Genomic DNA, 21,519 nt, shown 5'->3' with positions numbered 1-21,519 from the left:
GGTGCTGAGACTGGTCCCTATCGGGATCTCCATGTTTTCCCTCACCCTAGGAGTGGAAACAAATCTTAACTCAGCAGCAGTGCCAACCATCACTGCCTTTGATGTAACTTCAAGTAGACTCATTGTAGTTTTTTCAGTCTCATTTCAAAACTGAAGGAATTCAAATATTATATACAACAAAGCCGTAGTTTCTGCTTATTTATCTTATGCAACTAACAACCATTGACAAAATCATTAGTCCTGGATTGTTTAGGTATGTTACTTGTATATATCTGGATTCAATGACCGAAACAGCAAAATACCAGTCGGACGCACACTATGCTAAGCACAGATGTTTAGCTTAGGTGTTTTTAAGCCAAGACTGTATTTACATTGGCCCCTCCCCTTTGAGAGACCCCGCCTCCCAGATTTTTTCATCCCTCTTAAAACCCTGCTGGCTAGCTATCTTTTTCTTGCTGAAAGCTGCTATTTTGAGTGGGTTACCAATTTACTGCATTTTCTTTTTAAGTTGAGGTACCTAGTTGGATGAGATTCCTGTTGTAACTTGTATATTGTTAGCGGTGAAATAGCCGATCTGAAAGTTTAAAGCAATCTCAATCTTATACTGTGTAGGATTATGTTAGGCTGAACTGCAAGCTTTCAATCACACCATCTTCCTGACTCTATCATGGTGCATTTACTGAGGAGTGGGGCAGAATAATCATTCCTGGTCAATCTAAACTGCACAGGTAGTTAAGACACACCCATAAGATTGTTTTATTCAATTTTCCATGGTCGTCACACGTTTATTCAGACAACGCATTCATCTTTTTAGTTGAGGTGAACCTTTTCGCTCAACGATTAAAATAAGTGTGCCTGAAGGGGTTTGCGGGGAATAGGCTAGAGTGCTGTACAATAATGCTCTCTGGTGAGATTGCCGGTGTGTTCACGAGTGATGTTATTTTTGGCGCTGTGCTTTTAACTCAAACTACTTTTAAATCGTTTTTTGTACTGTAATAACACTTTGCACTGACCTCTTGCTCTTTGCACAGTTCACTACCTTCTTTTACCTGCCCCGATCCATCCCGGCTGAGTGCCGTTGTGTGGAGGGCGGGGCTAAGCTTGCCTAGAATTTCATTTCCGGTCGGGGAAGCGGGACTTCCTACCCGACCCTCCTAAAAAGACCGATGTGCAAGCGAGCGCGCAGCGGACGTGCCAAAGGCAAGCCCGTCTGTGCCGGGCCCAGGGGCCAGAACCCCTGGTCCTGTGGGGTCACAAGGGAGGATTGGGTACTCAGCTGAGGAACTACGTAGATTATCAAAGCCGATCGACACATTATGCATACATACCATAAATGCAGATAGCAAGGAAGCGAAATGCAATCACTGTGATACGACCTTACCATTTAAAACGAACAATAACAAAGAGGGGAAGCTGCACAAGCATTGCTAAACTGCAGGTCATTAGCTAAACATAAATATGAGATCCATGACCTACTAAGGGAACGATCACTGGACGCTCTTTTGTTGACCGAGACTTGGCTCAGTGAATGCTCCACCCCAGATGTTCTGGACGCAACCCCCCACGAATATATGATAGCAATGCAGGACCGAGAAGGTCAAAGAGGCGGCGGTATTGCTATAAGTCCACACTGAAGTGTGTGATGAAAAAAGCAGACCTAGAAAACTGCGAGGCATTTTTATTCTCCTTAGCAGTTACGGAAGATAACACCATAGCTGGCCTTCTAATTTACCACCCGCCAGGTCCACTATCACAATTTATTACGAGCATGGAAGAGAAAGTAGTACACCCAGCTCTCCGACACAAGAATGTTTTGGTACTAGGCGACCTGAACATACATTTCGATAATAAATAGAACCAAGAAGCTAATACAATATGCAGGGACCTATTGACACTTAACTTAGCACAGAAAGTAGAGACACAAACGCACCAAGGGGGACACATTTCGAATCCCATCTTCTCAAATATTATGGAGACAGAGGCTGACACACCTTGGCCAGTCCCCTGGTCAGATCACCATCTAATCCAGTTTATAGTGCCCTCCCACAGAAAGAGGCCAGAACAACAGACCAAGGAAATCACTACTAGGAAGTGGAACAATTTCAACCCCACCTCCTTCACCCAGGCGCTGTTGGAAAAAAGGCCTACACTAGATTTAGATATTAATCTAGCCAATAATCAACTGGAAACCTGGATTATAGAGGCACTAGATAAGACAGCACCTTGGAGTACCAGGATCCCAAAGAGACTAAATGAAACCGGCACCTTGGTTCAATGATGAACTGAAGATGGCCAAGAAAAAATGTAAAAGGCTTGAGCGAGTATGTAGGAAGGAGTATTGTAGTAGGGCCAAAGAAAACTACAAAAAGGAACTAAAACAATACCATGCACTAATCAAGAAATCCAGAAGTACTTTTTACACGCAAAGAATTGAAAGGGCTAGAAACTCCTCCAAAGAAATGTTCACCATACTTAAGTCCCTCAGAATACACGAAACTAGAGATGACTCTCCCGCCTCTACGGAGACCTGCAACAAGGTAGCAGAATTATTTGCGAATAAGGGGACTAAGATATACGACACCTTCCCGGTAGAAGCACGACAAGGTATAGGCCTGACCTGCGGAGGCCAGACCAATTTTTTAGGGGCGACGCTGGATGCCTTTAAGATCCTGGAAATAGAAGAACTTAAAGCCATAGCAGAAGGGATCAAATCCGGCTCCCCTCTGGATCCAGCCCGACCTAAAATAATAATGGAAGGAGGCAATGTAATTATGCCATATATATCGGAGCTTATCTCACGCTCCTTCCAAACTGGCACTGTCCCCACAAAATGGAAACCGGTCATTGTCAAGCCAATTAAAGGGAAGCCGTCATTAGATCAAACAATATTAGAAAATCTCCGCCCTATCTCACTACTGCTATTTGTGGCGAAGATTGCAGAGAAGGCAACAAACAAACAGCTGGTAGACCATATAAACAGGAATTACTTACTCCATCCCTCCCAATCAGGCTTTAGAAGGGCTCACTCCACTGAGTCAGCGCTACTCATGGCCTCTGAAACTTTGAGAATACATGCAGACTAAGGACAAACAGCCGCACTGATCCTGCTGGATCTCAGTGCAGCGTTTGATACCTGCTCCTGCACAGGCTAGAGACGTGTGGTGACAGGCATATTGCTCTAAGCTGGTTGAATCGTTCCTCTCTTCACGAAGCTTCCAAGTCACACAACAAATATATCTATCTGATAGTATTCCCCTGTCCCAGGGGGTACCACAGGGCTCAATCTTGAGCCCCACTTTATTCAATATTTATGTGGGACCACTGGCGGAGAGAGTGGAGGAACATGAGGTGTCGATTGTCTCTTATGCAGACGACACGCAGCTTATTGTGTTGCTATCACAGAACTAGGACCAGGCAGCTGTACGTTTCTCCGAATGTTTAAAAGAGGTAGCACACTGTATGTCCAATCACTGCCTCAAGCTAAACGGCAATAAAACAGAGGTTCTGATTGTAGGCAAGATGCCATCCATATGGTCTACCGCGTGGTGGCCTGATTCTCTAGGTCAACTACCCACCCCAAAAGCAGAAGTGAAAAACCTCGGGTCTGGTTTGACTCAGAGTTGGCATTTGAGAGCCAAATCCGGAAGGTAGCGGGAAAATGCTATGGTGCTATGAAAACTGTGGAAAGTCCTAGATCTCCTACCATCTAATGCCAGGAAAATCATTGTACATTCAGTAATAACCTCCCAATTGGACTATGGGAATGTAGTATATCTTGGAGCTACAAAGAGGGGTTTGTCCAAATTGCAGAGGGTACAGAATGCGGTGGCTCGTCTGGTACTCGGCCTGCCAAGAAGATCTAACGCTAAGAAAACCCTGACAGCTCTCCATTGGTTGCCAGTGGAAAAGAGAGTCGTGTTTAAGGCAATGTGCCACTGCCACCGCATCCTACTAAAGAAGGGCCCAAGATATCTGCATCCTCTAATCACCAAATACATACCAGGGCGTAGCCTGAGATCGCTGGACAAGGATCTGGTGACTGTATCGAGAATTTTCAGAGCAAGAATGGGGGAACGCTCATTCAGGTACCGCGCTGCAAAAATATGGAATAGCCTACCGATGGACTTCAGAAGAGAGCCATGCGAAAGTAGATTTCGTAAGCAACTAAAGACCTGGCTATTTGTGCAACCACTGCAAGGATAAGTCTCAGTCAATGGCCTTATATCGCGGCCGAGCTTTCAGCTAAAAGCCGCATCTCCGAGTCCTCTCTAAGCGCGGGGACACACCGATGGTGTAACCATGCGCTCTACAAATGAATAAATAAACTTTCCTATTGATGTGCCAGTTAGACCACATGACCCTCTTGCAAGACGTTTGAGAACCCTAGCACAGTGGTTCTTAACCTTTTGATCTCTGTGGACCCCTACTTAGTCATTACTAGTACCCAGGGACCCCTTTTATCAAAGTTCAAAAAGTACTTTATTCGGTTTAAAAGACAAACCATAAAAGCAACAACATCAATTTACAGTTTACACAGGGAAAATATAAAAAGAACAGATCTATTATATTTCATCAAGACCCATTGTTTTCCGTAATTTAAAAACATTTTTAAAAAAGCTTAAAACTACAGTAACAGTTAGAACAGTGTCCATTCTCTGAAATTCTAAAAAAGCTGGGCAGGCGACATTTATTTATTTTCAATTCTTTGAGGAGTGGGATAATGAATTTCCTACGTGGTAAAATATAAAATTTACAAAAAAATAAAATATGGATGTCAGATTGGGACGAGGAGTCATCACACGGGCACATGGGCATATTTCGCAACCATGAATTCATTTTTGGGAAGGACAAGAGTCTAAAAACAATATTTAATCTAAAACGGGTCAAAAGAAATAGATCATAATTTGACATCGGCAGGGTTAAGTATGGCTGTACTTTATTGCCAGTTAACAACAAGAGATGCGAGGTTACTGTCTTTTTCTTCATTTCCTCTCGCCTTCTCTTTTCCTCGAGGTATTCCATACATAACTTATTCAGTAGTTTTCTGGATATATTGCCCATTGAGAGTGGGTCATCAAAATATTGTTGGCAACTAATTTCGACAAGGAAATGTTTGACATAATTTAGCCAATCAGATCTACCCACATTTTCCAATTTTAATACATCCTGCAATATAGCCCGGTTCGTAACACACTCATTTGTTGTCCATACCCTATGCCACAAAAGGATGGGTTGTATTCTAATTAAGTCTGATATATATGAGATTGTCCAAGTTCAGTATGGCAGATGTAGGTCACGACACTTTGTGGTACTGTCAGGACATCCCTCAAAAACCTATTCTCGGATATTTGGATTGAGTCTATATTGGAATATCCCCAAAGACCCGAGCCATACAGAGCTACCGATGTACACGTGGCTTTATATATTGTTAAAATTTCTTTTATCGGTTTCTTGCCCAATTTTTTAATAAAATTCTTTAAGGACATTATGGTTTTTAGGAACAAAAGGGTTCTGGCCTTTACAGCACTAGTCCACACCCCAGATTCATGGAACAAAATACCAAGATAAGGGAAAGTAGAAGTATTTTCCAATGGGACATTATTTATAAACCTTCTTTTTGTCTGCTTTCCAGGTCTAGTGCCACAATTCATGGAGAAGGTTTTACTACAATTAACTTTTAAGTCTAAACTTGACATAAACTTCTCAAAAGATATTATCAGGTTTTGTAGGGCCAAGGGGGTGCGGGCCATTAGGACTGCATCGTCCGCATACAAGAGTGCAGGGATAGACATCTTCCCAACCCTAGGCATAGCCCTGCACTCCTGCAGCAGGCGATGCTCAAGTCCATTTATGTACACCAAAAATAAAAAAGGGGCCAGAACGCACCCTTGGCGTACACCACGACCCACCCCAAATTTTCTGGTACATTGGCCCCCCCTACCATAACGGACCGATGCTGTGGCTCCTGAGTATAATTCTCTCAGAAAGCAAATAATGGAATCTTCCACACCCAGCTCTCTCAGGATTGCCCATAATTTAACATGTGACACAATCGAACGCCGACGTAAGGTCAACAAACGTGAGATACAGACGTTCACCTTTTATCCTCGTGTACTTAGATTGCAAAATCATTAAATTTAAACATTGTTCGACAGTACCAATGCCCTTTTGAAAACCATACTGTAGGTCACTCATTATCTCATTCTCCTCAGCCCAGCTTTGTAGTCTTGCCAGGATGATTCTCCCAAGGATTTTTACAGATGAGTCTAGAAGGGAGATTGGTCTATAACATACACAGCTTTGTCTATCTCCCTTCTTATATATAGGTACAATGACCGAGGTGAACCAAGACGGATTTAAGCCCCTTGCCAGTGCTGCATTAAAACATTGTACCAGCATGGGTCCCCAGATCTCTGTTTGCTTTGTACAAGTCTGCTGGGATCCCATCAGGCCCTGCGGCCTTGCCACCCTTCATTGCTTTCAGACCCATCGTAACTACCTCCAGAGTTATTACCAATTTTTCAACCCCTGCACCTATATTACCCCTTGTAACAGAATCTATAGTATGGCATTCATCTTGAGACCTATAGAGATTTGCGCGCTTTAGACTTGTCATAGAGGAACGGGGTATTTACGGCCCCCCAGAATGCAGATGCATCCTTGAGCTGTGATGCTTCACATAGAACTTCTAGGGCCTCCTTTTTTATAGCATTTTTTCTATTTTTTAAAACCTCATTATATTTTTTCCTACAACCTCTTATTTCTATGAGATCTCGGGGTGTCCTATGAATAGCATGTTTCAGGTCAGTCAATGCCCTTGTGCAGGCATTATCAAACCAACTTTTGTTACCCTTTGCCCTATTCTTTACCTCCACCCACAGACTCTTCTTAATTGTGGAAGCTATTATATTGAAATGCTCAATTATCAGCTCATAGTTAGACTTTTCTTCCAGTGCAGAAATCAAAACTATTTGAGCAAACATTCAGCAATTTGCCTAAAAACATTTCCGGGACAATCTTACCCCACTTTAAAGTGTACCCATTCTGTCTCCCAAGGGCCACATCAGGAACTGTGCACATAGAGGGCACATCCTCATTCCAATCAAAAAATGGGTTTTCGACCTCCATTATTTGGGGCAGATGGTCACTTAATGGCAGCTCCATAATTTTTATCTTGGTAATCTTATGGCTGCAACTATTTGAGGCAATGATGAAGTCAATGGTAGACAATGCTCCTCTACCAATAAACGTGGGCACAAAGGTAGTAGGTTTTTGGGCTATTTCATTTGCATAACCCAAATCATACATGAACAATATATCATTTAATAGGTCCCCGGTCAGAGAATGATCAAAATGGGTTAGGTTTATCTCCTGCTCTATCATTAAGCCACAAATACCCTGTTTGCCTTTTGTACAGAGTTGACAGTTAAAATCCCCCCCCCCCCCCCCCCCCCATAAAATCATTAATTCCCTGTCAGTTTTATCTATTTCATGTTGTATGTCCTCCCTCAGCATTTTTAAGATGCTAGGAATTTCTTTCCTCAGAATATTGTTATAAAAATTTATAACAACATCATTAGCTCCCTTCTTGTCGCTTAAGGTTATTAATTGATAAAAACTAGATTTTGGCGTAAACCAAACCTGCTCGCATTTGAGCTGGTTTGAGACAAACGTAATTAAGCCTCCCTTTGCTCTTCCATATTGGCCCCCCACGGCCGGAGTAAAAAAACTTCTACAGCCACTTATATACACTGGTTCAATAGACCAGGTTTCTTGGAGGGCCAAAATGTCATGTCCATCTATAACAGTTTCCCAAGATGGATTTTTAATTCTCTCCCTTAATCCTGCCACATTCCAAAATAGGAGTGTACAGGTTTTCCTTGTTTCATTTGCTCCAAAATCACATAAGGATGCTTTACCCAACACCCTTTCAAATCGCGGGTAACTAACTCCTCCATTATTTCCCCCCTCATTTAAGTCAAGGTTGCACAAGATCTTACAACTGTCCTTCCCAATATCAGCATGAATCACTCTTTGGGCGGATTGTACTTGTATGCTATCCTCATTACCATCCCAAAGCCTCTGTTCTTTTGCATTCCCATTAATTTTGTCAGTATGACCACCTAGACTTGATATTTCACTATAACAAGTATCCTTCTTGTGTCAATCCACATATTCAAGGCCTGGAAGAACATCAAACCGATTGTGAGTTAGTGTGTTATAAGCAGGTAGAGCCATGCCTCTATTGTCCCACAAATAGTTATTTCCATAATTAGGGCCTGGGGTGGAAGGATAAAACTGCCTAGGGTGGGAATTAAATGAACACTGTGGTTGCGAGAAAGGAGTCCGACTATATCCATGATGGTTAAAAGCAAGCCTATTTACAGTCTGCCTTCTTGCCTCCTGATTTATAGGATGTTGAGCTGGAGAGTATGGATAGAAGTAACTAAGATAATGTGTAGAGATGGAGTCACTACTACTTAAATCATACCAATCCCCAATATGCCTAACAGCTCTATGGTCTTTAAAATTTATGATGATTACATCCCCTTTCTTATCTTTAGGTCGTGACCCCACCCAGTTAGAGCGCCTAACGTTTAGGATTTCCCCATTTATGTAGGCAGGCAAGGGTCTATTGTTGCAAAGCCAATAAATGACTTTATTCCTTAGGGCTTGATAATCTTCCCTATTCCCAAAAGGGAGCTCGGGGACACCCGCCATGACAATCGCATAGGGAGCAGCTTCTGGCGGTAAATCTACTATTCTGTGTGATTGCCAATTTTTATTATTTAAATTCCCGGCCTCACTATCCTTATTGACCTTATTTTGCGATGGTACAGTTTTTTCTTCTAAGATCAAGTTATCCTCCGTTTGGTCACCTACTTTACTTTGGAGTTGCACCTTAGAAACAGGCTTCTTCTTCAGCAAAGGAGGTGTCTGAACTTTAATTGGGGGAGGACAAGTTGGCTTTTGTCCGACCTGGTTACATTTTGAAGAGGAGGTAGGACATAGTGGGGCTTGTGTTATTGCTGTCGTCATTTTTACAGGTGTTTTACTGGTGTTTATATTAATTAACCCTTTCACCAGATCAGATATTAAGAGTGTATTGACTTCTACCTTTTTCTCGATCAGATGCAAGTGCGTATTAATCAACATCGTCTTTTCTAAAAGGGGCTGCAATAGTAATTTTACCAGGTTTTCAATTTTTTCCAATAGGCCACCCTCACTAATAGAAAAGTGGGTTGCCTTTAAGGGCACCGTGGGAGGAGTCAGTGGATCAACCACATCCCTTAAAATTGAGGTTGAGCTCCTCTTTTTAGTTTTTCAGTTTGCCGCTTTTTTAATGGACCACCCCCTCTTATTTTGCTTTTAACCTTAGGTGATAACATATCATTTGAGTTTGAGGGAGATACAGAGGAGAATCTAGGGAGATGTAATGACCCTTCATCATCATTGCTACTATAGAAACTCGGCAAAGGCTCACAAATGTTAACAGGCGTGCTTAACAGAGAATCATCGGTGCAGAGACTAACCGGCACTTCTCCTTTATCCTCTGTATCTCCAGTATTTAATAACCCAGTATGTTCTACTAAGATGTTTGTTGGATTTATCGTTGGCGATGGCACAGTCCCTATTTGCCCCAGAGCAGAACTTTTTCCCGTTAATGACTCCTGGAAAAGGCCCCTTTTATGATTGGATGATGCCACTCTTTTTTGGTTAAGCTTCCCCCTGCATCTCCGTTGTACTTTTTTATATTTTCTTACCAATCTTACAGGCGACGAGGCATGCTCTATATCTGAAAGAAACACGTTAGTTAGATTCCTCACCTTAGAATATCCCCAGGCGTCAGACTGGATCCGGAAGATTTTTCGTCAGCAATACCCCTTGCGCGTCGCTAGGCGTCGTCTGCGGCTCCGCGTCCGTCGTCGGCGTCGTGCGCCGGAATGACGTCGTCGGAGTACTTAGACGCCGCCCTCGCGCGCTGACGTCAGTTCTTCTTTTTTCCGCGCCAGTAAGCGCAGATCCGGGAGAGCTACCCCTTTAGTCAATTTTTGACTAACTTTTTTGATCCTTTTTGATCGTGTCTCGACACCGGTGCCGGTAGGATGCCTAAGCCTGTACGGACTGTACTTGATTGATGTCGGTTACGGACCATCACCGCCGGTGTCTTTACTGCTTGGGCCTCGATCACGACGCGGAGTCGTGTTCGGACTGCAAGGCCCTGACCTCGAAGGCTAGACGGGAGCGGTCCCGTAAGCTTCTCGAGATTCGCCACTCGGCTCCGCGCGCCTCTCGATCCCGGTCCAGGAGGAGGTCCAAGGATCGGTCGCGGAGCCGCAGCCGACGTCACCATCGGTCGTCGGGATCCAAGTCTTCGGGTAAGTCGAAGCATTCCAAGAAGTCCAAGAAGCGACATCGCTCTTCGGACTCCCCTCGCCGGTCGCGCGACTCGGCCGAGGATCAGGGTGGTTCCACCCCTGCGGCTCCGGCGGAGCCGCAGGCGCCGCGCCCGTCCCCATACCCTCCGGTCCCTGGGACTAACGCGACGCCGGCGGAAGTCAGTGCCTTCCTCTCGGCCATGAGGAACCTGGCTCCGCCGTCGGCGCCCGCTGGCGCGCCTTCGGGCCCCGCGGACCCGACTGGGCTGCCTTGCCTGCCGGTGGCTCCGGCCCCGGCGCCGTTGACGGCTCCGGCCTCGACGCCGCAAGCGCCCGAGGGACCCGTTCTCGAGTCCCCGTTGACGCCGGTCAACCTCGTCACGCCTCCTCCGCCGGCGTCGACTCCGGTTCCACCCCCGACGCCGACGTCGACTCCGCTCGACGTCGGGCCCCAGTTCAGTCCCCCTCCGGGCCCGGCGCCGGTCCGGCGTCGATGGACGCCGAGAACGGCGCCGCTAGAGACACACTATGTCTACCACCAGGCTCCGTTACTTTCTCCTCTCTACCAGGAGTCGGATGATGGGGACAACTGGGAGGGATCCGAGGATCCTATGGCCGCTCAGGCTCAACTGTCCCAGGACTGGGCAGATGAACTGGGGGAGGCCAGTGGCCTGGATACCTCTCCAGACACTGGATTTGTCTCTCCTCCGACTGTGGCTTCGGAGGAGGGCGCTGCTTTCTCTGTGGTGCTGCGCAAGGCGGCCGCAGCCCTTGGGCTCGAGCTGCCTGCCGTGGCTGTGAGGACTAACGTCCTTACTGAGGTGCTTCAGTCTGCAGCAAGCTCCACTGAGCCTCTGCTGCAATTCAATGAGGCCCTCATTGACGTTCTGCAGGGCACCTGGTCCAAGCCCTCCACAGTCCCTCCTGTGGACAGGAACGTCGCCAGGCGCCACTGCCCTGCTCCGGGCGACCCCAGTTTTCTGTCCCAACACCCTACCCCTGAGAGCCTGGTTATCCAGGCCTCCACCTCCCAATCCTCTTTCCCGACCGCTCCGCCGGACCGGGATTCCAAGAGACTAGAGCATTTTGGCAAGAAGCTGTTCTCTTCCCTTAGTTTGGGCCTGCGGTCTTTGAACACCGCTTGTCTCTTGGACCGTTATTCCCACTCTCTGTGGGATGCGGTGGAGGACGCGCTGCCCCTGTGTCCGGAGGAGGTCCGGACACGACTTACCCAGGCTCTGGCCGATGGGAGGGATGCCGCCCGCCATGCTATACGTTGTGGGCTTGACACCACGGACTCGCTGGGTAGGGCCATTTCCACCACAGTGGCGCTTCGACGTCACGCCTGGCTGCGGTCCACGTCATTTTCCGGCGATGTCCAGAGCGCACTCATGGACATGCCGTTTGATGGCACTCGCCTGTTTGGCGAGGAGGCGGACAGTGCGCTGAACCGCTTTAAGGACTCCCGGGCTACGGCCAAGTCCTTGGGCCTCTCGGCCCCGCGGTCGCAATCTTCCACTTTTCGCCCCTTTCGTGGCCAAGGAAGGGGTGCCTCCTCACGTGCGCCTAGCCACCAGCCGCAGAACCAACCTGCGCGCGGTCGCGGACGTGGTTTCCGCCGAGGCGGATCTGGAGGACGACGAGGTCAGCCCACATCCACCCCGGCAGCATCCGCCTCAAAGCCTTCCTAGTCCGAGCTTTCAGGCCCATTCCACGCCAGTGGGCAGCAGAGTTCGCCATCACCTGCTCCACTGGCGGTCCATCACATCGGACAGGTGGGTGCTGCAAATCGTCCGAAGGGGCTACTCCCTCCCCTTCGAGACGACCCCTCCAGCCATGCCACCGCAGCACCACCGTATCTCGGGGGATCATTTGAATCTTCTCCACGAGGAAGTTTCCGCCCTCTTGGCCAAGGGGGCCGTCGAGCGCGTTCCGAGTCCAGAAGTAGGTCGTGGTTGTTATTCTCACTACTTTCTGGTTCCCAAGAAGGGCAAAGGGGGCCTACGCCCTATCTTGGACCTTCGGAACGTCAATGCCTTCCTCCGGAAGGAAAGGTTCAAGATGTTGACTTTGGCTCAGGTTCTAGCTACCCTAGACCCCGGAGACTGGATGGTAGCGTTGGACTTGCAGGACGCATATTTCCACATCCCCGTCCTGCCGGCCCACCGGCGTTACCTGCGGTTCACGGTGGGCCAAGAGCACTTTCAGTTTACCGTGCTCCCCTTCGGCCTCACCAGTGCCCCTCGGGTGTTCACGAAAGTGATGGCGGTGGTCGCAGCTCATCTGCGCAGATCAGGGGTTCCAGTCTTCCCCTATCTCGACGACTGGTTGTTGAAGGCGGGCTCGCCCCAGGCAGTCGTCTCCCACCTCCAGACTACAGCGGATCTCCTGCATTTGCTGGGGTTTTCCATCAACGTGCCGAAGTCACACCTGAGTCCCTCTCAGAAGCTCCTCTTCATCGGAGCGGTTCTCGATTCGGCGCAGTTCCGGGTCTATCCACCGGAACAGCGGGTCCGGGATATACAGGCCCTGATTCCCATCTTTCGGCCTCTATCCTGGGTTTCGGTCAGGCTAGTGTTGCGGCTTCTGGGGCTGATGGCCTCCTGCATCCTACTAGTGCATCACGCCAGGCGGCGCATGCGGGCTCTGCAGTGGGACCTGAAGTTTCAGTGGGCCCAGCATCACGGCAACCTGTCTGACCATGTCTTGATCTCGGAGGGCACTGCACAGCAGTTGCAGTGGTGGCTCACGGACCGCGATTGGGTCATGGGCAGAAGCCTCTCCCTTCCCCAACCGGAGCATGTCGTAGTGACGGATGCGTCCCTCCTGGGATGGGGTGGCCATATGGGAGAGGCGGAGATCAGAGGCCTCTGGTCTCCGGCGGAGTCTCGTCTCCACATCAACCTGTAGGAGTTGATAGCGATCCGGCTTGCACTGAAAGCCTTCCTTCCCTCTGTCAGGGGCAGTGTCGTGCAGGTGTTCACGGACAACACCACCGCCATGTGGTATTGCAACAAACAGGGCGGGGTGGGGTCGTGGACCCTTTGTCAGGAGGCTCTGCGCCTCTGGACGTGGCTGGAACACCAGGGCGTCACCCTAGTGGTTCAACATCTGGCGGGCTCTCTGAACGCCAGAGCGGACGAACTCAGCCGCCGGTGCATGATGGATCACGAATGGCGTCTGAACTCCGAAGTGGCGCAAGGTCTCTTTCAGCAGTGGGGAGAGCCTTGGTTAGATCTATTCGCCACCGAAGAGAACGCGCAATGTCAGCAGTTCTGCGCGTTGGAATTTCCAAGGCGGCACTCGCTCGGCGACGCTTTTCGTCACGAGTGGAGTTGCGGTCTGTTGTACGCCTTTCCGCCTATGCCACTTCTGCCCAGAGTGCTGAAGAAGATCAGGCACGATCGGGCCCAAGTCATCTTGGTGGCTCCGGATTGGGCACGAAGATACTGGTATCCCGAGCTACTCAGTATGTTGACCGATCCCCCGATACGTCTGCCCCTTCGGAAGGATCTTCTGTCGCAGCAGCAGGGGACGGTCCTCCACCCGAACCTGTCCAGCCTCCACCTCCATGCGTGGAGATTGAGCGGCGGCAGTTGATGCCATTTGACTTGCCTCCTGAAGTCTGTGATATCATTCTGGCAGCCAGGCGTCCCTCCACAAAGACGGTATACGCCTGCCGGTGGAACAAATTTGTGGCATGGTGCACAGCAAAGGCTGTGGATCCCCTTTCCGCCCCTCTTTGAGGTTCTCCTCTTTCTTCTTTCTCTGGCCCGGCAGGGCTCTGCCCTGGGCACCCTGAAAGGTTATCTTGCTGCCATCTCTGCCTTCTTGCGGCTTCCTGATCAGCCTTCTCTTTTCAAGTCCCCTGTGGTTACACGCTTTCTAAAAGGCATTACTCACACGTTCCCTCCTGTCCCTTTTGTAATGCCTCAGTGGGACTTGAATCTGGTCTTGACATTCCTGATGTGCGCTCCCTTCGAGCCTCTTCATAATTGTCCTCTTCGTCTGCCTACGCTTAAGACTGCTTTTCTGGTAGCCATCACCTCGGCTAGACGGGTGAGTGAGCTCCAGGCTTTATCTTCAAAGCCTCCTTTTCTGTCTGTTCATCCGGACAAGGTTGTCCTTCGGCCTCGTCCCTCCTTTCTTCCGAAAGTAGTGACTCCATTTCATCTTGGGCAGTCTGTCACCTTGCCCACCTTCTTTCCGCCTCCTTCCAAAGAGGAAGAGAGGCTCCACCGTCTGGACCCAAAACGTGCGCTCTCCTTTTATTTGGACCGCACAAAGCAGTTCCGGGTGGACGACCAACTTTTCGTTGGATACGTGGGTGCTAAGAAGGGGAAAGCTGTGCACAAACGGACCATCTCTCGGTGGGTCGTTTTGTGCATCAAAATTTGTTACTCTTTGGCAAAAAAGGACCCTCCTGTTGGGCTGCGCGCCCATTCTACTCGGGCCACAGCGGCTACTACTGCTTTGGGACGGGGAGTCCCTTTGCAGGACATCTGTCAGGCGGCGACGTGGGCTTCGCTACACACGTTTGCCAGGCATTATTGCCTTGACAGCCAAGTCCGGAGGGATGGCTTCTTTGGCCGTTCTGTCCTCCAGGACTTTCTGGTGTGATCTTGGTTCGCAGACCCACCACCGGGGATGGTATTGCTTGGGTATCTATTCTAAGGTGAGGAATCTAACTAACGTGTTTCTTTCAGATGAACAAGTTACTTACCTTCGGTAACGATGTATCTGTAAGAAACATTAGTTAGTTAGATTCCTCACCGACCCACCCATCCTCCCCGTTCTGCAAACTGACATCTAGGATTAAGGTTATCCTTTTCAGGCCCCTAGATTTTATTTTTGGCACCAGTGTCGGTCTTTGCATGGCTCTGCGTTCCTGGCGCGGAAGGCTATGTACAAGAACTGACGTCAGCGCGCGAGGGCGGCGTCTAAGTACTCCGACGTCATTCCGGCGCACGACGCCGACGACGGACGCGGAGCCGCAGACGACGCCTAGCGACGCGCAAGGGGTATTGCTGACGAAAAATCTTCCGGATCCAGTCTGACGCCTGGGGATATTCTAAGGTGAGGAATCTAACTAACTAATGTTTCTTACAGATACATCGTTACCGAAAGTAAGTAACTTGTTCTTCAGCCCTAGAGTTGTCTGGCTGATCTTCATGCCTCTCATCGTACACCTGGGCTATAGCCGTTACAACTTTCCTTACGCCAGTAATGAGATTACTGGGCACAAGTGTATCCGCCACTAAGAGAGGCGCCTCTTCATGTATCGTTATAGGGGTCTCCTGTCCCAGGGATGCCCTTCTGTCGTTATTGATCTGATTTACCTTCCTGATCAGGTAATTATCCATTGTGCCCATCCCAGACAAAATATTATCACTTTTTCCTTTGGTCATCAAGTTAGCTTATTTCTACCCACTGTCCACAAAAATGTCTACAGAATAGCTACAGTGGTACCGTCCTACAACAGTCAGCACTTTTTACCCACGCAAGTATTAGAATATGAACTCGCAGATCGCAACATGTGAACATTCCCTGCACAACCAAGATCTCTGGCCCAGCCCAGGCTCCTCAGGCCTCTGAGGGCCACAGAGGGCCCGCCCTTTGCCCGGGCTTAGCCCGGCAGAGCCCGCGCGCGGTCCCGCTGCGCGGTCCCGCTGCGCGGTCCCGCTGCGCGGGGGGTGGAGTTGTTTTTAAAGCGCCTTCAGGCGCGAAATGCGATGTGGCTGCTTCCGGTGGGCAGTAGCAGAGGAGCCTGGGATTCGTAGTTAGTAGCTCCCTCCACACAGCGGTCGCGGAAATCACCAGTACAGCGGCGGGAGGGAGAGGCGATCAGCAGCAAGGATGGCAGCCCAAATCAGCCAGGGAGGTAAGCACTAGTTTTTCCACTGCAAGCAAAGACGTTCTGGCAGCACCCGCTCTGCCAAGGGTGGAGTTGTTTTTAAAGCGCCTTCAGGCGCGAAATGCGATGTGGCTGCTTCCGGTGGGCAGTAGCAGAGGAGCCTGGGACTCGTAGTTGGTAGCTCCCTCCACACAGCGGTCGCGGAAATCACCAGTGCAACGGCGGGAGGGAGAGGCGATCAGCAGCAAGGATGGCAGCCCAAATCAGCCAGGGAGGTAAGCACTAGTTTTTCCACTGCAAGCAAAGACGTTCTGGCAGCACCCTTTTATCATTACTGGACCCTGGGGACCCCAGGCCTAAACGATTTTCAATATTGGAACTGCAAAGCAATACACAACAATATGGAAAAAAGCATTCATCAAACAAATACATAAAGGAAGAAATATTTTATTTAATTCAGAAACAAATGGGAAAAATAGAAAATGTTAATAGTAATGTTAGCGCTCTTCTAAATTCAGGTGAGGCCACCCATCGTCCATGCGGCATTCTGTTTGACTGCTTCCTTGAAACAATCTGAAATGTCCACTTATTTTTTCGGATTCATTTTAAATTTCCTTCACAATTCTAGAATGTTTTAGTATTTTAAATGTTGCTTCTTTATTCATACACACCATATTAATCAGTTAATATTGTTTATTTGCCTGAGCAGTTATGGACCCCCTGAGTAGGTTTTACAGACCCCACTGGTAACCCCAGGACCGCAGGTTAAAAATCACAGCCCTAGTAATGTATCTTTAGTGCCCTTTAATTATGAAATGTCTTGCTGTATGCAGTTAGGCATTTAAAACGTTTCATGGGTGTGTGATGATGGTACAGGAAGGGCCAGATACATTCCTTGTCACTTCCAGTTATCATACGAAAGAATAATTGCTGCTTGTTAACCGTATAGTATCAAATCAATTCTTTGTCAAATCGTCATAAAACGGTGCTTAATTCTCCATGTGCAGCATCACCTGTAAACCATATGGGGACCATAAAAGCTTAATGTTTCCTTTGCTCTTCATGGAGGGTAATCTTCCAATCTGTTCCCTCTTCCTGTGTTCCATTCTACTCCCAGGTACTGAAGTGGCCTTAGCCTTCGTTCTGTAATCAGCAAAGTGCCTAGATGTTACTATTTTAAATTTTTTAAACTGCACTTATGATGTTAAAGTATTTGAATTCCTGTAGAGAGCGGGTCGGTGCATCTTGCTACGAGGACTTTATAGATGTTTATAGTACAGTGTTCCTGAACCCCAGAGTCTCGGGTTGCCAAGACAGATTGGCTTTGCACCCAGGATAATGTGCTTCATGGGTAAACGTGTATAAAGTCCAAAAGGCGAGACCTATTGGCCATGCCAATGCTTGTTTTATTTAGGTCGCAGCAGTCTGCGTCTGTTAAAGACATCTTGGGGACTTCCAGAAAGTTAACCCAGGAATGCAGTCTGCCTGTTGCTTGTCATTAACTTTGTGGTTTGTAACTCACCTTTTTTTGCTTTCCATTTGCTGGCTTTTTGTTTTAGGCTGTCCAGCTTGAGTTTCTAACTTCCCTTGCCCAAATCGTATTTACAGTATCCCATCGAGTGCTCCCTTTCTGTAAACAGGCCTGTAAATCTTGTTCTTATCTGGTCACATTTGCTGTACATTCAAAGGCCGAAGTCAAAAGTCAGGTGCTGTACCCCTGAGGGCCTTGTTTACTTTTCTTTCTCTGACTTCAAAGAGAGAGGATTTATGTGACAATCTTGCTGGATACTGGGGTTGGGGATTGGTGCAGAGTAACCTAGCACCATACAACTCTGGATCGGTGCCTTTGTGTTTTTTTGCTGATGCCATTATAAGCTTTTGGCCTTATGAATAGTGATGGCCTCTCAATGTCAGGTTGTCTATGTATTGAGTTTCACAGGCAATCGTGAAACAGTGTTTCGATATTTGGAACAAGCAAGCCCTCTAATTCTTATCAAGCTGTGCTTGTAAATCTACAATTAAAATTGAAAATAATTATCATGCGATCAAATGAAGCCGTGTGGAAATTGAACTACATTAACAGGACAGTCTAATAATTTGCCAGATTACAACATCGTTTAGTAATTCAAAACTCCTCTGACAATTATTGCGATGCAGGTTTCGTTGTATGGCGAATTGAGGCTTTATGGTTTGACCGGTCAGTTTTTAATGCTCTTTTATTTTCCTGCAGGGGGACAGGAGCAGAAGATCGTCCAGCACACTGTAATAGTGGACATGAGGGAGTTCCGCAGTGAACTGCCCGCCTTGATCCATCGGCGTGGCATTGACATCGAGCCAGTGACTCTGGAAGTAGGAGATTACATTCTGACGCCGGACATCTGCGTGGAGCGTAAAAGCGTGAGTGATCTGATTGGCTCCCTGAACAACGGTCGTCTCTACACGCAGTGCATATCCATGTCTCGTTATTATAAGCGGCCAATTCTTCTGATCGAGTTTGACCCCAACAAGTCATTCTCGCTCACTTCCCGGAGTTACCTTCACCAGGAAATTTCCGTCAACGACATCACCTCAAAAGTGACCCTGCTCACGCTTCATTTTCCGAAGCTGCGCATCCTCTGGTGCCCCTCGCCTCACGCGACCGCGGAGCTGTTTGAGGAGCTGAAGCAGAACCGGCCGCAGCCTGATGCAGCCACCGCAATGGCAATCACGGCGGACTCCGATATCATTCCCGAGTCTGAAAAATATAATCCCGGACCTCAGGACTTACTTTTGAAAATGCCTGGCATCAACGCCAAAAACTGCCGGTCGTTAATGAACCAGGTCAAGAACATTGCGGAATTAGCCACCTTGTCCGAGGAGAAACTATCCACAATTCTGGGAAATGCAAGCAATGGGAAGCAACTTTATGACTTCATTCACATGACGTATACAGAGGCCGTTTCACTCGGGAAAACGAAAAAGTAGGGTTTTGCTTTTCTCTGTTCTCATGTGCCTTAAAAATCTTTAGAGTCATCAAAAGGAAAGACCAGACAAGGGAATGACGCCTGTCACAAACTCGTCTGCCTGTCAAAGACGTGCACCTTCCTCTCGCTCAGTGGATGCGTCTTCCATTTTCACTACAAATGCTGCTACAACAATCCTGTAATATTTTCTCCATTCTTGGCTCTGGGGGCTCATTCAGTGACTGCCCAAGACTCCTACGAGTGTGACCAAATTTTTACTACGGCTGATTAATTTAGAAGGAACGGGACTCTTCAATTTTACACAGATAGTGTGGAACTTATTTTCCGGTATGTTTGGCTTAATTGCGCAAAAAAAGACGGAAAATAGGCACCCACCCAAATGGCAGCTAAGTTGTCTTCTCTATAACCAGACATCAGCGGTGTTGAAATGTTTTGAAAGTGTAGTTGTCTATATCTGTATACTATCATTACAGCTATAAGCGCACAAACCCCTTAATTTCATAAGAAACTAATATGGATTTTGTTGATTTTATGTATTTTCCTAAATTACTCGAACAACCTCCGGCAAGGAAGAACCACAGCGTCATGTAATTTGAAAGATAATAGCAAATGAACTGTAATAGTCTGGTTTTGCTCTATGTTCTTTCAACGTACAAAGAGGGGAATCAAACTCAGCCATGAGAATGTGCATATACCCCCTAGACCTGTATGTCTCTTCCACAGTAGGATCTGTTATTGGTGGATGGAAGGTGCGATGACTTCAAATTCATCAATTCCCTATGTATAAAGGTCTTGCTGCATAAAGAAAGCTAACCTCGGGCAAATCGTTAATCGAAGTACTGACATAAATGTACTTTTTCTATTAGGAGAAACTTTTAAGAAATAATGAAAAATATGTCCTAAATTCTGTGAACCAAAACATTTTCTACCATATTATATTATGCAGTCTCATGGATTCTTTTGGTATATTTATTTCGTTTTATTTGGCGACATTTTCTCACATTTTTCTATGTTTCTGTTTTCAAGTTAAGGCATCTTGCATATTAAAGTAACTTTTAGCTACCAAACATATGCAAATTAAAAGTAAATAAATGGTGACACATGTAAAAAGGTGAGATGTGTGTGGAGACGGATGAGGGATTCAGGAGGATAAAGACATAACTAAACATCACAGCAAAAGGTCAAGAAAACAATATTTTAAGCGTTCCGGTTAACTCACCTTTACCGTACTACCTCCCTACCTGTTGGGTAACCTGATTTTTGTAGAAGGATGTGCATGTCTACATTGTAGCCTTTGTCTCTTGCAACAATTTGGGCATTATTTTTTGTGTAAAATTCTCAAATTTTTGGGAGGAAATGTTTTCAAACTTCCTTTATTTAACAGGTTTTGAGGAATCCCTTTACTTCAGGTTGAAAGAATTTGAGCGGCTGATTAGCACACCATCAGTTTTACCTTAGCGTGTACCCATGTTTACCCTAATTGTAAATGGTAAACCACTGTGCAGCAGAACTAAATACAAGGCTAGTTATTCTTTCGACTTCTTTACATCCTGTTTGAGTCTGCAGGATCTCTGTTAATCTCATTAAAAAAATGTAAACTTGAAGCTATCACTTTTATTGTCATCGAAGCATATGACGCATAACAGTTTAAAAAATGGAAGCACATACAATAGTCACCCTTCTTCTCTGAATTGATCAGGATGCTGAAATCGAAGAAGATGTATACTATTTTTTTATATGTCCTTCAGATTTACTCATGGTCTGATGTGCCAAATAAGTGCTCAAGCAGTGTATCTCAGACACCTGCTTTCCCCAGATACCGATACATTCTTCGGCCATGGCCCAGCAAAGGACATCTAAGTGCTATGCTCTGAACAGATAATTTCAAGACGTAAGCTCCTGAGACTCCATCTCAAGTGTTATTGTAGCAGTGAATGGGATTCCATCCAAAGTCAGAACCTGACTACCTTGGTTCAGCCTTATTTATCAAGATTTGGACTGTGGTTGGGCTGCCTTACATTAGTTGTCATGCTCTATTCGAGGGCCATGAGGGCTAACCATCTAATTTCTTATGTAGAGGGTATCAGTCAGCGGTTGGCACTTAGTGTAAGTAAGACTTGATTAATTATTTTTAATTGGCTATATATTGCACCCTTCTCTATCTGACCTAGAGTGCTTCGTGCATGATCTTAATTATCTGTTAAGGCTACTGTAAGCTCTGTCGAGTTTTACTCCTCACAGTTTAAATTTGTTAAGGTGTGAAACTGGCTTCCCGTTAGATCATTATTTGGATAAAAGGAGAACAAAAGAGAAATAAATGTTA

At 47.0% G+C, this 21,519-nt stretch overlaps 1 protein-coding gene across 1 annotated transcript in view; it reads left to right on the top strand.

Moving 5' to 3' along the window:
* ERCC4 (ERCC excision repair 4, endonuclease catalytic subunit) overlaps nucleotides 1-21,011 on the top strand; it is a 249,999-nt gene extending 228,988 nt beyond the window's left edge. Inside the window, exon 11 of the mRNA XM_085628297.1 lies at nucleotides 18,464-21,011. Coding sequence (XP_085484423.1) covers nucleotides 18,464-19,197 — 734 coding nt within the window. The 3' untranslated portion in view covers nucleotides 19,198-21,011. The remainder of the gene's footprint in view (nucleotides 1-18,463) is intronic.
* Nucleotides 21,012-21,519: the final 508 nt, after the last annotated feature.

Source organism: Triturus cristatus, chromosome 10 (assembly GCF_964204655.1).
Source record: "Triturus cristatus chromosome 10, aTriCri1.1, whole genome shotgun sequence".
NCBI lineage: Eukaryota > Metazoa > Chordata > Amphibia > Caudata > Salamandridae > Triturus > Triturus cristatus.
The sequence above is the reverse complement of the archived record's forward strand: the minus strand, read 5'-3'. Positions and strand labels throughout refer to the sequence as shown.